The sequence below is a fragment of the Eumetopias jubatus genome, unplaced genomic scaffold (genome assembly GCF_037043125.1).
Source record: "Eumetopias jubatus isolate StellerSeaLion01/CBP00866 unplaced genomic scaffold, mEumJub1_p1.0 scaffold_5, whole genome shotgun sequence".
Classification (NCBI taxonomy): domain Eukaryota; kingdom Metazoa; phylum Chordata; class Mammalia; order Carnivora; family Otariidae; genus Eumetopias; species Eumetopias jubatus.
Genome location: NW_028274811.1, coordinates 88,402,833 through 88,419,310, shown reverse-complemented (window position 1 = coordinate 88,419,310; position 16,478 = coordinate 88,402,833). Strand labels below are relative to the sequence as shown.

The 16,478-nt window shown below is 51.3% G+C and overlaps 1 protein-coding gene across 3 annotated transcripts in view; it reads left to right on the top strand.

The window, feature by feature from the left end:
• MCC (MCC regulator of Wnt signaling pathway) overlaps positions 1-16,478 on the top strand; it is a 388,904-nt gene that overhangs the window by 367,169 nt on the left and 5,257 nt on the right. For all 3 annotated transcript variants that reach the window (XM_028102838.2, XM_088023429.1, XM_028102839.2), the window contains 2 exons: positions 3,022-3,228; positions 6,433-6,533. In XM_028102838.2, coding sequence (XP_027958639.1) covers positions 3,022-3,228; positions 6,433-6,533 — 308 coding nt within the window. The remainder of the gene's footprint in view (positions 1-3,021; positions 3,229-6,432; positions 6,534-16,478) is intronic.

The window sequence follows — 16,478 nt, the reverse complement described above, 5'->3', positions numbered from 1 at the left end:
GGTTTGGAGGGGACTGTCCTTACCTGTGGGGTCTGCGAGAACCCAGCAGGTTCAGGCCAGAGTGTGTTGGATTGTGTGCACCCAGCTGGAGTGGAAACAGAATAATCACTTGCCAGGAGCATGGTCCTGCAGGGCTGCAACCAGCCTTCAGCAGGCCTGGGGCAGAGGTGGGCGCTTGTAAGGCCTGCTCCTGCAGGTCCGGGCCCCCTAACGTGGGGAGTAGGAGCTGGGAGCCATGTCCCCAAGCCTGCTCTCCAAACTCCACTCTCCTGTGCACAAAGGCCTGATTTGCACAGCCTTGGATTCTGCAGTGTCTCTGGACCCCAGGTGTTGAGACACGAGGGGCTCTCAGGGACAGAAGCCAGCTTAGGAACCAGAGGCAGGTCCGTTGGGCCAGGTGGTCGAGGAAGTGCTGAATCAGTAGCTCGTAAGTGGTGTCTCCTGTTGGAACCAGCACTGTCCCTGCAAGAGAGCAGGCCCCTCTCTCCTTAACTCACCTCTGGAAAGAGGAGCTGCCAGCATGGTCAACCCAACATGCTCGGGTCACTTGCTCAATGTGTCCCTGTCCTTGGCAGCTGCTCAATCTTGAGTCTGGCTGAATCCTGGGAAGACTTTGGGCAGTGACAGCAGATTAGGAATCAGCACTTTGCTTCCAAGCTGGCTCATCGTGTCCCACTCACTCAGCTCTGACCGTGACTTCTTTTCCCTCTGGGGACTCCTCACGCAACCGTGGCTGATTTCTCCTCCCAGGGCCCATGAGCCGGGCATTGGGTCCATCATCACAGTGCCTTTTCCCCCAGTCAGGAGACCTGTTTGTGGGCCTTTGCACCCTGCAGCATGAGCTGTGAGGCTGCCCTTTTGTGATGTGTTCCATCATCATGTTTCATTTGGCCAAAGACTAAGGATTTCCTTTTTATAGTCAAGCCAGCATGTGTGATAAATTCCCGGTTACTCTGGCCAGGAAAGACATTTTTGGTGGAATAAAATATTCCCTTTGCTATTGAAAACAAAATGTGTATATATCATAGAAATTGTCTAAAAGAGCAGAAATGGGGCATCCGGGTGGCTCAATCCGTTAAGCTTCCGACTTTTGATTTTGCCTCGGGTCGTGATCTCAGGGTTGTGAGATCGAGCCCTGCATCGGGCTCTCTGCTGGGCGTGGAGCCTGCTTAAGATTCTCTCTATCCCTCTCCCCTCTTCTTCCTCTCTCTCTCTCTCTCTCTCTCAAATAAAATTAAAAAAATGAACAGAAATTACGAAAAGCTGGGAGAGAACCCATAATATGAGCCAGAGGCAGCCATTGCTGGTGTTCCGGCTTCGGTCCCTTCCTGTGAGGTTTCTGAAGGATAAACATCAGAGCCCTCTCCCTTCCCCTACACAGTGTGCTCACGGGGATGTGCGCACCCATTCCAAACCCACAAGCAGCATGTTATTTTGGATTTCACCATTTCATTCTAGGATACAGTTGCGGAGAAACTCAAGTGTTCTGGGTTTTTCACTTCTTGTACATGATCTTTAGTAAACACCTTTTCATTTCTAGATGATCTACCTTGGTTCCTTTTCAAATCCAATCTTCTTTTTTGACTATCCTATCCTTCCATTATGACCCTTCTTCCTCTCTTCATTTTAAATATTTATTTTCTAGTGTTTCATCTGTTATCTGTGGTTCTCATAAATGCTGATTCTGTCTCACGTGATTTGTTTTCCATTTTCTCTTTGTGTGGGTTGAGGGGAGGGCATGCATACCAGCTCATCTTTGGTGGAGATTGTGTCTTCTACGGAGTCTTGTGGGTCCTGGGTTGTAGACGTCCCTACAGAGTGGTTCTGTGCATGGATCTGTTGGGACCCATGACCTGGCTCATGGGCCCTGAGAGGAGAAAACAGCCATGGTTGCGTGAGGAGTCCCCAGAGGGAAAAGAAGTCAGGGTCAGAGCTGAGTGAGTGGGACACGATAAGCCAGCTTGGAAGCAAAGTGCTTCCAAGGTCAGAGGTTTAGGGCTAGTTTCTGTTACATTCTTGGCTTAGATTCCTGTTTCACATCTACATATTGACAAGTATGTGGCTCTGATTCCTCAAAAGAGGCTCTTTTCACTTTTCCCACCCAGACCCTGATGGCTAAGTTTCCTCACCACATCTCCAAAAAGGAAATCTTCTAGTCTTTTACTCTAGGCAGCACTTTGAGAGTCCTGGCCCATGTAGGGGGTCTCTGTTCTGGCTCTCTGCCCTGCCCTTAGCACAGGTGCCAGAAGCCCAGGTCCTAGGGCCTCCATATTGGTCTGAAACCTCTGTTGGCCTGTATCATGGCCACCTTGCCTTTCTTCTTGGGCAGAGTTCCTTCTTCATTTCTGGCACCCATGGATTCATCTCTCCTTCTTTCAAGCTTGCATTTGTGTTTGTTCTGGGTGTGACTGGCCCCATTAGCTCAGTATGCAGTGTTGCCAGAACCTTCAGAATCCTGCTTCTGATGGCAAAAGATGAGAAGGCTTCAGCTGTGAGGTGCCAAGGGAGGATTGAATATGTGGGTTGGGGCCATGGAAAATGGAGAAGGTAATGGGAATTGGAAGGGAGCTAGTCAGACCCAGCCTCATGTGGACGACCCTCCTTCACAACCTCTTTGACTGATGGAGCATGGCCGATGCATGCCAGAAACCTGGTTTTCAACAGAGACAGGTGTGCCCATTGAGGGGGTGCCTGGAGTGGTGGTGGGGGCGGGGTGTGTTCCAGTTGTTTGAAAGGTTTTTCTTACAGTGAACCAAAATCTGTTTGCCTGTAACTCCCCTTCATTTATCTCTGTCCCGGTCCATAGAGTGACAAAGCCCATGGCTTTGTCCACACATCAGTCCTTCAGCTGGCGGAGACAGCTGGCTTGTCTCCTCCCGGTCATCTTGTCCAGGCTGTGAAGGGGTAACTCCACCGCAGGCGTGCGGCTCACAGCCTCGGACACCCTCGTCGCTGGCCTGCTTTCCCATGCCTGGGCCTGCTCCCACAGCGTGGGTGCCTCGCACCCTCTGTGCTCCGCAGGAGGAGATGGCCGAGCTGAAGGCCCAGCTCTACCTCCTGGAGAAGGAGAAGAAGGCCCTGGAGCTGAAGCTGAGCACGCGGGAGGCCCAGGAGCAGGCCTACCTGGTGCACATCGAGCACCTGAAGTCCGAGGTGGAGGAACAGAAGGAGCAGTGCACGCGGTCCCTGAGCTCCACCAGCAGCGGCGGCAAGGACAAGCCCGGCAAGGTAGGAGCAGGGTTGCGGGGACCCCCCAGCCCCAGCCTTACCGCCCACCCAGTCTCCACCGCCCCCTCCCTGCCCCACAGCCTCAGTTTCCTTATTTGCATGGGAACTGCAAGCCTTTCCAGAGATCTTAAAGAAGGTAACATTTTGAGAGCAAAGAAACCAAATCCACTCTTTAAAAAAAACTGCACTTTAGGTACTAGTTACAGCATTTTCCCATGCCACAGTCTGATCAGGGGAGGGATCGGTGCTGTCGCCCAGGGCTCTGACACTGGGCCGCCTCCTTGGCTCCCCCGCCTGGCACAGCAACCATCGCCTGTGGCCTCTTGGTCACATCTGCACTGATCGTTGCATTTGTTGGCCTCCTATAAATCTCAGCGCTGAGGAAGGAGTAGGCAACCCCATTTACATGAGGGAAACGAGGCTCACAAGCGAGGGGGTCTCGCAGCTAATAAATGGCAGCATCAGGATTTAAACCGAATTTGACTAATGGCCCTCCTCCCCTCATCCGTGTTGCCACCTCAGCTTCTGTTGGCATTTCTGCCGTCGGGGAGGGGGGAAGCAGGAAGCCTCTGAGGCAGAGGAGGAGGAAGGCAGGCCCCGGCTCACACATAGGATGTCACAGAGCGTGGGCTGACAGGTGATATCATCTGGCAAACTCACACTCCCATGAGCCCAGAAGTCTTTTTCTCTAGAATCCAAGCTCATTCCATCATACTGTATCTCAGAATTATTCCAGATATTGCACGGGAGAAAAAAAATACTCCAGACCCTAAAGAATTACATGCCTCATGCCAGGATACTGAAGTTCTTTGTTCTGCATTGTACTTTCCGTTCCTAATAAATGCTACCGGGGGAGGACATGCACCCGTCTGGGCCTAGGAGAGGTCACCGGGAGAGGCCCTGTGAAACCATCTGCCCACTGCCTGTGGAGTGGAGTCTGGGTGGACAGCAGCCTACAAAGAGTTTCATGTGATAATATCTGGGGCTTAAGAAAATGGGGTCTCCCCTTCCACACCAACACCTTAAAAATCCTTGTACAGCCGTTTGAGTCTGTTACCAGTCACTCTGGGACAGAGCTGAGAGAGCGCCGGCGTTCGCCAGTGTGCTCCTAGGGTGTGGTGGAAACGGACCTACCAGGTTCTTGCCAGAAGGCCCGCGAGCTGAGCATTTCCCCCAGTTCTTGGTGTTTATTTTGACTGAGGGAGACACTGTGTTGTGTGGAATGGCTTCGAAGTACAGAAATCTAAGGGAAAAGGCCAGATGGCTTTATTTTTATTTTTACTTTTTTTACCTTCAAGTAAGAGGCTTTATAAGAGTACCTTGTGTTTAGGTAATGAAATTATTGTAAGCTGATTATCTTGTCTTTAAATATCAGATCCATTTACTATTTCAATGCAATCTTCCTTCTGGGCTGTCCATTTAGCCTTGTTGGTCGGTAGATGAGGCGGACAGTCCGTAGGAGGGGTCGCCAAACTGTGAAGAAGCCACAAGTCATTATCTTACGGTCTTCAGGTCACACAGACTCCTCTGCGAGTACGGAACCGGGCCGTTCTAGAACTGTAGTGTGAAAGCAGACACAGTGTAGACACAAAGGGGTGTGGGCTGTGTTCTAATAACACTTCCTTCACGGACACTGAAATTTCATATAATGTGTACACATCACGAAATAGTCTTTTCTTCATGAGTTTTAAAAATAGAAGACAGTGCTTAGCCTGCAGGCCTTTATAGAAACAGGTGGCAGGCAAGGCTGGGAGCTAGCGCATCCACTCTGGCTCCACAGGGTGGGTGCTGTGCTTGCTCTAAAACTTCCCTCCAGCCAGCAGGCTGCATCCCAAGTGTGATCCGGGCCGCCTTCGGGTTTTGCAGCTGCTGTCTGTATGCAACAGACACTACCGCACATGTTCACGGAGAGGCACCGGGTGAGACAGAGCCGCCCCTGTCTTTAAGGACTCTTAGGAAATGTCATCATGTGGGAGCTGATACACAGCGTAGTGGAATCGCAGCGGATCCTAGGGGCTGGCATTGGGGGCCTGGGTCTGCAGGCAGAGAGGTGTCGGGAGGCTGGCGGGGCTGCTGCGGCAGGACCCCCCGGGTGTGGTCCTGCGCTGGAGGGGGCTAATGGAGACCCTGTGCCCTCCTGTCATCTGGACTGGGGCACTCACTTCGTACATCCCATCGCAATACACCTTTCCGCTGACATTCTGTCCCCTGCGACAGGCCGCGGGCTTTTTGGTCTCAAGTGTGGGTTGTGGTGGACTGTAGGAGTCTGCTGAGCAGGTGGTCCCATGAGCGCCTCCCGGGCCCCCAGTTCCGCAGCACAGCTTCTGCCCTCCGTCTGCTCAGAGGGGCACGAGGGCTGCTGTACAAGGATCCGAGCTCAGTTTAGGACTTAGGAGTTCGGGCCCTCATGCTGCCTCATCTGTAAAAGGAGAGGATTGGATTTACATGACATCAAAATTCCTGTCTGAGGGTCACAACTGAAACTAATGGTCAACTAACTTCAATTAAAAAGGGGGGCGGTCGTCTGTGGCTCAGTCCGTTAAGCGTCTGACTTGATTTGGGGTCAGGTCATGATCTCAGGGTGGTGAGATGGAGGCCTGCTGGAAGCCCTGTGTCAGGCTCCACCTGCACCCACCTCTCTCTCTCTCTCTCTCACACACACACACACACACACACACACACACACATACACACACACAGGGTGCACATCTGTCTTCCTTTTTTCCTGGGTTTTCTAGATGATTATACTGTACCCACTAAAGCTCCTAAATTTAGAGAAGATTGGTTTTCTCCCAGGAAGTGGGTTGGGAGAGGGGCAAGGACACTCAGGTGCATTTCCCACTTGTCTTTTATGAATCACAAGAGGCTTAACCCAGTGGTGAAGAGCTCAGATGTGTAGCCAGCTGACCTAGGTTTGAATCCTGATACCACCCTGTCCTAGCTGATGGCTCAGGGCAGCATAACTTCTCTGTACCTTAGTTTTCTCCTTGGTAAATGGGCATAAAGACAGTATCTGCCTCAAAGGGTCACCACGATGGCTCAGTGGGAGAACGTGTGTGGGGAGAGCTCAGAGCACGCCGGGAATCCCCGGGGCCCACCAGCCAGTTTACAAAGGTCCAAAGAAGTGGGCAGAGCTGCCTTGCGCCTCCAAGGTGCTGTCAGGCTTGGCTCCAGGGCTAACCAGAATGTGTCTGCCGTCCTCAGGAATGTGCTGATGCCGCCTCCCCAGCTCTCTCACTGGCTGAACTAAGGACAACGTGTAGCGACAGTGAGCTGGCTGCCGAGTTCGCCAATGCCATCCGTAGGTAAGCCCCCTTCCCACGGCCCCGGTGAGCGATGTGTTCCCGGTTCTCTTGCTGCGCAGCTTAGCTCTTCATGGGTCATTACAGGGAAGGAGCAGGTGCGGATAGGTCCGACTTTTACCCAGGCCTTGGAGGCTGGAGAATGTATCCCCGGCTTGGAACGTGGAGAAGGCCTGCTGGCGCCAGGCCTTTTGAGAGGGGAGCGGCGGGGGAGAGCATACAGGCAGTCATTTCACCTGCCAGCAGAAAATGTCTCTTGCTTTGCTTTTTTTGTTGTGCTCTTGCATTGACGAGAACCTCAGGACAGTGTTAAATGGTGATGATCAGTCATCTTTGTCTCGTTCCCACCTTCGTGGGAACACTTCCTTTCAACATCACTGGCTCTTTCCAATCAGAAGACCTCATGGATGTATTTATTCAGTCCTGGACATTCTTCCTCTGCTGTCTCTGTGTTTCTTTCCCTCCCTTCTTCCTCTCCTCCTGCAAGGAGAAACATGCTGACTCATTCAGATCTGTCTCCCACATCGTAACTTGGCATACTCCCGCCATCCTTTTGCAGTGCCGTCCGGTAGGCATGGAACTCAAGCCACCTAGGAAGTTTCATTCTCTAGTAGTCAAATTAAAAAAGTAAAAAGAGGGAGCCTGGGTGGCTCAGTTGGTTAAGTGTCCGACTCTTCATCTCAGCTCAGGTCTTGATCTCAGGGTCATGAGTTCAAGCTCTGCGTTGGGCTCCATGCTGCGTGTGGAGCCTACTTTAAAAAAAAAAGTAAAAGAACCCAATAAATCCACTCTAATTTATTTTATTTAACCCAGTGTATCCAAAATATCATTTCAATATGTAATTCGTATTTTTTTTTAAAAGACGTATAAGATAAATTTTCTTCCTCCTTCTCCTCCTCTTCCTCATTCGTCTTCCTCACTAAGTCTTCAAATCTGGTATATATTTTACACTTACAGCACGTCTCACATTCAAACCAGCCAACATTTCAAGTGCACAGGAGCTCACGTAGCGATTCTGGAAAGGTTCTTTGGCTCAGTTTTCCAGCTCACAGATTCCTTCTCTGCTATATCCATTGTGGTGTGTGGCTTCTATGTTGAGTTTTTTCATTTTGGTGATGAAATCTATCATCTCTTTTTTTAACAAGATGAGGCTATCTGAGGCTATTTATTATATATATTCTAAAAATGTTATTCTGTCTGCTGTAGTAACTCTGTTTCCTCATGTGTAAGTTCTTTTTAGAGTTGAGTTTTGTGACTCTTGGTTTTGGGTCACAAGCCCAACTGCTGGGCTTCCAGTCCTCCTGGCTGACAACACCTCTCTGTGCAGATGTGGTCCAAGCATCTGGCCCCCTCCTGTTCACATGGCTGGCACCCCTGGTTTGGCCCCTCTGAATCCCCTTCCTCCTTTTTTAGCAGCTTCCTTCCCTGTGCATTCTGAGTTGTGGTTTCCCTTTTCAAGAAGAATAAAAGTCTGCCTTTCATTTTTTATGATTGCTCATGGTTTCTGGTATACAAACAGTGCTCCTTGCTTTCCTGACATGCTTGAGGATTTTTTGAAGATGGGTTTCCCATCATTTCTGGGGGCTGGGGGTAGGAGGGGATGGCGACAGCAGCCGCTCTGTCTGCTGTCCTGATGCAGCCGGGGCCATTTCCGTTATGGTGTGGCCTCCAAGCGGAGGGTGGGCGGAAGGCTGCCTGGTGGGGAACTTCGCCACCCTCCTGATTTACTCACTGTCCCTTGGTGTCTTTCCTTCCAAGTTGTAATAGCTCTGCTTCACATTGCCAGCGCCTCTGGCCATGAGGTGAAGTGGTAATTGCTTTGCTTGAGGCAGGAAGAGAAAAGCAGTGCAGGGAAAATGCCCTCAACAAATCCTCAGGACATGACTGTGCCAGAAACATGGGATACAAATCCACTCCCCGCTTCCAACTGGGAGCCATTTGGATATTGTATCTGTAAGCTAAGCCCCTCAATTTTTCAAATTCCCCAAACCCCCAAGGCCTTCGCTGGCTCAAGTAGGATGCGGGTTCCGCTGACTAAACAGAGAGAGACTTCATTTGTTTTGTCAGTTACAACGGGCTTCCAGTAACCAGCCGAAAGTTGGTTAGCATGGATTTCTAATCAAGACCCGGATAGATGGAGCCAAGAAAGAACCCACAGGGCTATGGGAGAAAGGAAAATAACATCATTATACTGTAAATATAGCCCAGGAACTGGAAGAATCATTTCATGAGGGCAGAGAATTCGGACACCTGAGAGCTGAGGTCTGGGGGTGTTTTTATTTTTAAAAATCAAGTGGAAACTAACATCTTCTTTGAAGGTCTTAAATCACTGCCCAACTCGTGGTTGAAATCAGTGGAATCTGCCCTATATTTTCAGAAATAGTCCTCCCTTAAAAAAGGATGGTTGCAAACACCAACATCGTGGGGCCGGGCGTCCAGGCTCCAAAGAGCAGGGGTAAGGAGGGGCTTGGGGAACAGGTGAAGCAGTGGTCTTTTCTTGAGGAGAAACCTCTCAGGAAGGTGCCTTGTGACATCCAGGTTGCTGGTTCTAGGTCACGGCCCTGTCCCAGGCAGGTCTCCCCGCGAGCTACCTCCCTGGGCTTTGGCCTCCACCGGCCCTTCGCGTCTCAGCCCCGCACTCTGTGTATCTTCTCCCAGCCTTCTGTTTGGAGCCAGACCAGGACTCCAGACAATCCCACAGGGACTGCGTCACTCCCGTCTGGTCTGATTTCATTCCCTGCACGTGCGTGAGCACTTACGGCGTGCTACTGGCTGCAGGGTTACCATCAGACCCCATCTGGATGGCCAGGTTTCCGGCCTGGCATGGCAGGAGTCTTCTTATCGGAGTACCTTGTTTTGGCTGTGTTCTGCACCAGCTGTGGGCCACGGAACCCTTCTTCATCTCCGATCCCTCTCTTGCTCTTGGTCCTAGTAAACTTCCAATGAATGACCTTTCCAGCAGAGAAGTGAACTGTGAAAATGCAGTTGAGAGTGTATTTTTTTTTAAAGATTTTATTTATTTGCTAGAGAGAGAGAGCATAGACGAGAGAGCATGAGTGAGCACAAGCAGGGGGAGTGGCAGAGGGAGAAGCAGGCTTCCCGCCAAGCAGGGAGCCCGATGCGGGGCTCGATCCCAGGACCCTGGGATCATGACCCAGGCTGAAGGCAGACGCCTAACCGACTGAGCCACCCAGGCGTCCTGGGAGTGTATTTTCAGAAATGTCTCTGCCTTGTACTGATCTGGTGTTTGTGCAGCCTGCCTTCGGGACCTGAGCACAGCTGAGAGGAGAGGCTGTTTCATCTCTGTCCTACTCTTGGAAGGCAGCGAGGGGCAGGTGTTGCTCTCCACAGGATGGGGGTGGGCTGGGGACTGGCACAGCGAGGCTGAGGAGCTTCCCAAGGGCATGCAGGGAGGCAGAGGGGAAATCGCGTGCCTTCACCTTCTCTGCTGGGCCCCCGTGTGAGGGCAGTGGTGCTCACAGAGGTGAGCTGAACCCACTTGTGTGGGCTCAGCTGAAGACTCTGTCCACTGTAGTGTGCGTGGTCTGGGCAAACGGGAGCGACCGTACCGCCGGTACATGACCATGCATCTGTCTCCCAAATGCTGAGGGCACATGAAGTGCCGGGGGTCAGGGGGCAAGCTTCCTCACACACACAGACCCCCGGTCACATTGGGGAAGAGGTAGGGATGCCCTTCAGTGCTAGAGGACAGAGGAGAGTTGGGAGGGGGCTTGTGACACGGTGACCACCTCAGAGGGTTCCACGTGCACCCGGCAGGACCCCGCTCAGTGGGCGATCGGAACCAGCTCCAGCTCTTCCACAGCCCCGTGCAGACGCGGGAGGTGGCTGGGGGGCATGCAGTCCCAGGCCCACCGGGGGCTCTGCTGAGCCCTTTAAGGAACCGGGACCCACCACCTGTGCATGCGTGTATACCAGATCATTCTGCAAAATGCTGCCTAAAGGCAGTCCACACACGAGTGGCCACTCTGTCCAGGGACCAGATGTGCCGACTCTTGAAGCAGAGGAGCGCACAGACCTCCTTTTCTCTCTCCGGGGAGTAACAAGCCACCGCTGCTTGGAGAAGGGCCGCGTGTCACATCCCTGCAAGGAGCGCTCTGGGGCAGGCGGGCCTCACCTGACTGGTGGGGTCATGAGACACCAGATCTGGGGGACCTGGACGTGCCCCTGTTGGGCGTGCAGCTGGCCCACACAGGACGGGGCAGGCGGGAGGCAGTGTCTCGGACTTGAGAGGGACGCGTGGGAAGCCCCCATTCCCCTGGCGCAAGAGTCGGCACCAGTGTGCAAGTCACTGCGGAGGCGAAGAGCTCCAGACAGCAGGCCCTGACACGTGCGACCAGCAGGAGTGACCCAAGAGCCAAGAAAAGAAGTCTCAGAGCCAGGCGGCCAGTCCTTCCCACTGGAGCTGGCTAAGAACGGGCGAGCGGGCTGTGGCAGGGCTCAGCGAAGGGCGCGGGCCTGCAGCCTCACCAAGTGTTTGTAAGGTGCAGATCTGATGGTTACCCTGTGCTAGTGTTCTGCTGTGTAACAAACCACCACAAGCTTAGGGGCTGGAAACAACACCCATTCGTTAGCCCACGATGTCCAGCGTCCGTGGGGCAGAAGTCTGGGCACAGCATGGCTGGCTTCTCTGCTCAGGGCCGCGTCCTCATCTGAGGCTCTTGGGAAGAATCTGCCTCCAACTCCTTCTGCCTCTTGGCAGGTCAGTTCCTTGTGGTTGTAGGGCTGACATCCCGTTTCCTTGCTGGTTGTTGGCGTGTGGTAACTCGGCTCCTGGAGGCCTCTGACATACCTTCTGCACAACCCCCTCCATCCCGAAAGTCAGCAAGGAGAACCTCCCACTCATCAAATCCCTTGCCTGCTTTAAATCTCTTCTAGGAGGAGCCCGGCCCCTTTTAAGGGCTCACCTAATTAGGTCAGGTCTACCCAGAATAATCTCCTTATCTAAGATCAGCTGTTTGGGGCCTTAATTACACCTGCAAAATTCTCTCACAGGTACCTAGATTCGTTTTTTGATTGAGTAACCGGGAGAAAGTGTGTCTATACTAAGTAGGGCCATTTTAGAATCCTTCCCAGCTCACCTTGTTACTTAAAGCCTTCCAGTGACTCGCAGCAGTGTCCAAACGCCTTAGCAAGTGTGTGATCTGGACCCCCCCCGCCACCCCCACTTCTCCACCCTCACCTCCTAGCACAGGCCCCCTCCCACCCTGAGCCATCCCAGACCATTTGCTCTCTTTTGTGCCTCTAGGGGACTTGACTCAGCTGCGGCTCCTGCCTTCACACCATAACCTCACACTCTTAAGTGCTCACATCAGTGTGCTTCTACCCTGTCTACAACATGGGTTTGTTTGGTGTTTCTTTGGCTCCTGTGCCCTGAATTTCCTTCTGTCCCAGAACACATCATTGCTCTGCTTCTCATTCCCTGGTTCCAGCCTCCCCTCCCCGTTTCACCCACCACCCCCTGCAAAGAGAGTCCTTTTTGGGTGGGGATCGTGACTTAATCCACGTATATGACCTCAACTTGGATGACTTTGTTCCTTCTAAATGGTCTCTAAATTCTCTCAGCTGCCTTTCTCTCTGCCCACTGGACATTTCTCCCAAATACCATGCTAGAACTTCAAAACAGCACTTCCAAAACAAATTCGAATCTGTCTCCTCCTGCACATTGAAATCGGCCCCGTTTTCAGAATTACTTATAATACAGATTATATCTTGCTGATGATTCAGGATTACAACTTTGCAGTCTCCTCCCTCTGCCTCCTGTTAGCAGAGGTGGTCTTTTTCCTTAAAATCCGAGGCATACGTGGCCATTTGCATTGTCTTCTCCTGAGGTTAGCCCTCAACTCCTCAGGACTCTGGAGGTAGCATCCTGATGGCTCACCCCGCGTTCTGCCACCAAGTACACCTTTAAGCACACTTCTGATTGCGTCTCTCTGCAGAGACCTCTTCGGTGGCTTGGCATGCCAGATCATGTGAATGTGGACTTCCTAGCCCACATTTCAGATGTTCCTCCTGTACGGAACCTATAGTCCAAGTTCTTCTGGACACTTCATCTTTCCAGGAGCATGCTCTTCACTTCGTGCCCCTGACTCTCTCAAGCCATGGACCCCTCCTCTCATCCCCTCCAGTAGAACACTCACCTTCCCGAAGCTTTCCTGTCGCCTCCACTGTGTACCTTTCTGCTCTTCTCTGTGGCCCCACAGGTGCTGACCACAAGCCTCCTCAGTTCAAAGCCATGTCCAAGTTCTACAAATACCTGCTCAGCTCTAGAAATCTTCCAGACTTGTAGGAAACATGCATCCATGAGAGGACAAAAGATGGCACCAGGTGACCCCTCTTAGCAGCAGCTACAGATTACTAACGTTTTTGAGCCATACAAATAGTGGAATGAAATGAAAAGGGAATTAGTTGGGGTCCTTTAAAAGAAGGAGCTCCCAGTGAGCAAAAGATCAGCAAAATCTTCATCATTTTGGTAGTCAGGCCAGTATTTTAAAAGGTCTGTTTCATTAAACTTGCACTTGCTGATTCTTTTTTTTTTTTTTTAAAGATTTTATTTATTTATTTGACAGAGAGAGAAACAGCAAGAGAGGGAACACATGCAGGGGGAGAGGGAGAGGGAGAAGCAGGCTTCCTGCTGAGCAGGGAGCCCGATGCGGGGCTCGATCCCAGGACCCTGGGATCATGACCTGAGCCGAAGGCAGACGCTCAACAACTGAACCACCCAGGTGCCCCCACTTGCTGATTCTTCATATTTGGCTGATTTATACTGGCAATCAGATAACCGAAATTGTGCTTAGAATGCTGTAAATGCACATGGATGTTAATGGAAGACAAAGTGCACCAATGAGTTGATGATCATGTAAATAACTTGCTGAGCTCTAGAGCCAGGGCCCCCAAGGGCACCAGTAAAAACCAGGGCTCACCCCTAGGGTTGAGATGGGCATAGCTTGGGTAACTGAGATCTCGGTGCATTTCCGTCATCCCCTCCATGGTCCAGAAGCTTGGAGAGAAGGCCTGAGCTGGGATCTCATAAAAGCACGGTGATGGAGAGCACCCCGCAGGCAAAGGCAGGAGCGTGCCTATGATCACGCAGCTGCATTTCCCGGGCGAGAACCATGGTCCTAGGAAAGTATGGGCCAAAACGATGGATGGTCATGATCATCTTGCTGCTACTCCTGCCAAATACAGCCACGCTCCCCCATAGGACCTGAGGAACATCACTACCTGGGCACGCCTCCTCATCGGGGCCACAGATGTGCTCTTCACTAGAGGTCTGGAGCACCTGCTCCACGCCTCCATGAGCCACGGCAGGGTGCTGCTCAAGAGCTCCGGCTTGCACACAGCCCCTGGTGTGCCTCCCAGTTCCGTGGGCGTACTGGCAAGTCTCTTACCTGGGCCCCGAGTTCCTCATCTAGAAAATGCGAGGAATACGAATAGTACTGATTTCCAAGGGTTGTGGTAAGAAGTCAATCATTCCATCCCTGTGAAGGACTTCGAGATCACTGTTACTGCTGCCTGCATTTGCTAAAAGACGAATGTATTGGCCGACTCTGGTGAGGACCATGAAGGAAATAACTAGGGTGATATGACACAGTCACTGTGGAGATGTTTTTTTAGATTAAATATAGATTGCAGTGAATACTATGCAGAAAGTGACAAGTGCTGGTTATAACCCTGTTGCTTTTGAGCGGGTGGTTTCGGTTCCCTTCAAGGGGATGCTTTACCCGTTGGTCTTCTGCCTGAGTTGAGATAAGCTGGAAAGAAAAACTTAAAAAGTACAGACTAAGGTCAAAAGGAAGGGTAAAGTCCTCTTTTATTGTCCTTCAAAGTGGTTTACAGAGTTTCAGTCCATGAGCTGTTGCTCACTGGAGGCCTCACTCAGATGAAAACAGGTTAAGTAACACACATTTTAGGTTTAGGTTTGAGGTTTGGCCTCATCTTTATATTAAATAAATCATCCTAGGTCTGTCCTGGACACTGTACAAACAAGTGCACTTCGGTCTCCTTCCTGCGGCCCAGGGAACTGTTGGGGGCAGTTCTCAGTTCCCAGCATGCTCCCCACCCGGAGGGGGTTGGGCAGGGTCTTTGAGGGCCTCTCCTGTCTTCCTGGGTTCCATTCCCCATTGGAGCCTGCCAGGTCCAGAAAGTTCCCTCCAGTCTCCCAGGGGCCTGGGTATCAGGCAAAGAAACCGTTTGTTTTGTGGTGAGGCTGGGATTTCTGTACTTTCGGCTGGTGGGGCAGCGGTGTGGATGGAATTGGGGGATGGGAAGGGGTAGTGCTGCGGGTAGGTTTGTTTTGAATTTACTGAGCTCATGGTGACATTTTAAATTCTCTTCAGTTTTTTTTCCCTTTACACTATTAATCAACTTTAGGATGAAAAAGAAAAGACTCGAAACAGTAACAAAATGTAGGACAAATAACCCCTTCCCGATTCTTACCAGTCCGAGGGGAGGGGGAGAACTCTTTCCTGTTTTCCTAGCCTTCCCTCAGCGACAGAGGCCTGTCTACAGGGCCCCACCTCCCAAGACACTTCTGCTAGGAAATGGTCCCTCTCTGGATTTCAGTAGGAAATGCAACCAGATGTGAGATTTCCTCGTGGCTGCTAGGGCCCAGGAGAGACCCACATTCCTCAGGAATTCCTCTGAGGCTCAGGCTTCCTTAGGGTGGGTGGGAGGATTCCCGGAGGAATCAGGAGTCCTTGGGTTTAGAGCTGGTTGTTAAGTTTCATTTAAAAAGATCTTTCCTCCTCTATCTTCACTCACAACAGCAGGAGTAGATTTTTGTGTTGCAATTCTTTCATTAGTGAGCTTGAAAAGCTTCATTTGTGCTCACAGTAGCTGGAGGCAGAAATGTAAAAGATACTTGAAAAGCCAGGAAAGGCCGAATCATCTGAACATCTGAGAGCCCTCCACGTGGGGGGTCGACCCCCTTAGCCCTCCTACAGGAAGCAGAACAATTGAGACTGGCTCTCACAGATTTCACAAAAAAAGCATACAAAATTCTAAAAACTTCAAGCAATGCAGAAGTGAGTAAAGCAGGAAATGAAAGCCTTCAGGCAGCCCCACTCCAGGAGTCGCCCATTGTTGCGGGGGGCGGGGGGGGGGGGTGTTAGCTTTCTGGTCTATTGTTAGAGTAGCTCAGCCATTCAAGAGTAGCTCAGCCCGTCACACTCAGATTTTCAGTTGTTTTTGCAAAAGTGGCCTCCAATAGAAGTCACCCTTTTCACTTGACAATGTATCAGACACTTTTCCATGCCAATGCTTGTTGATCTGAGCTTTTTAAAAATAATTGCAGAGTATTTCAATAGAACCATTATAACCTTGCGGAATTCAACCAGTACCCGGGTTGATTCCCATTCTTAGCTGTTGTAACCAATACTTAAGTGAACCCAGCTGTAATCCGCTCATGTGTCTTTATACACCAACACATATTATAAGAAAAATTCCTAGAAATCAGGTTGCCTCATCAAGGAATAGGTTTACTTTTTATTTTGCTAGATCCTCCCAGATGGCTTTCCAAAACAGCTGTGCTCATGTACATTCCTCATACACTCATCAGTCATTTGCAGAGGAATTTCTTCCACAAATCTCGTTTCTCATGATGCTCCATCAGAAAGATACCTTCAAGGGAGTTATTCCTACACTGTTTTAACAACTGTTGCCACTGAGAAGCTGTCACCCAGGCGTGGTGCTCAACACTGGGTGTATGTTTGGGTAAGGTCTTCACCACCTGAGAGCCTACATGCCAGTGGGGGGTGCCTGCTGAGGTGAAAGACGGATCAGGGGCCCCTGGGTGGCTCAGTCGGTTAAGCAGCTGCCTTTGGCTCAGGTCGTGATACCAGGGTCCTGGGATGGAGCCCCACATCGGGCTCCCTGCTCAGCGGGGAGTCTGCTTCTCCCACTCCCCCTTCTTGTGCTCCCTCTGTCTGA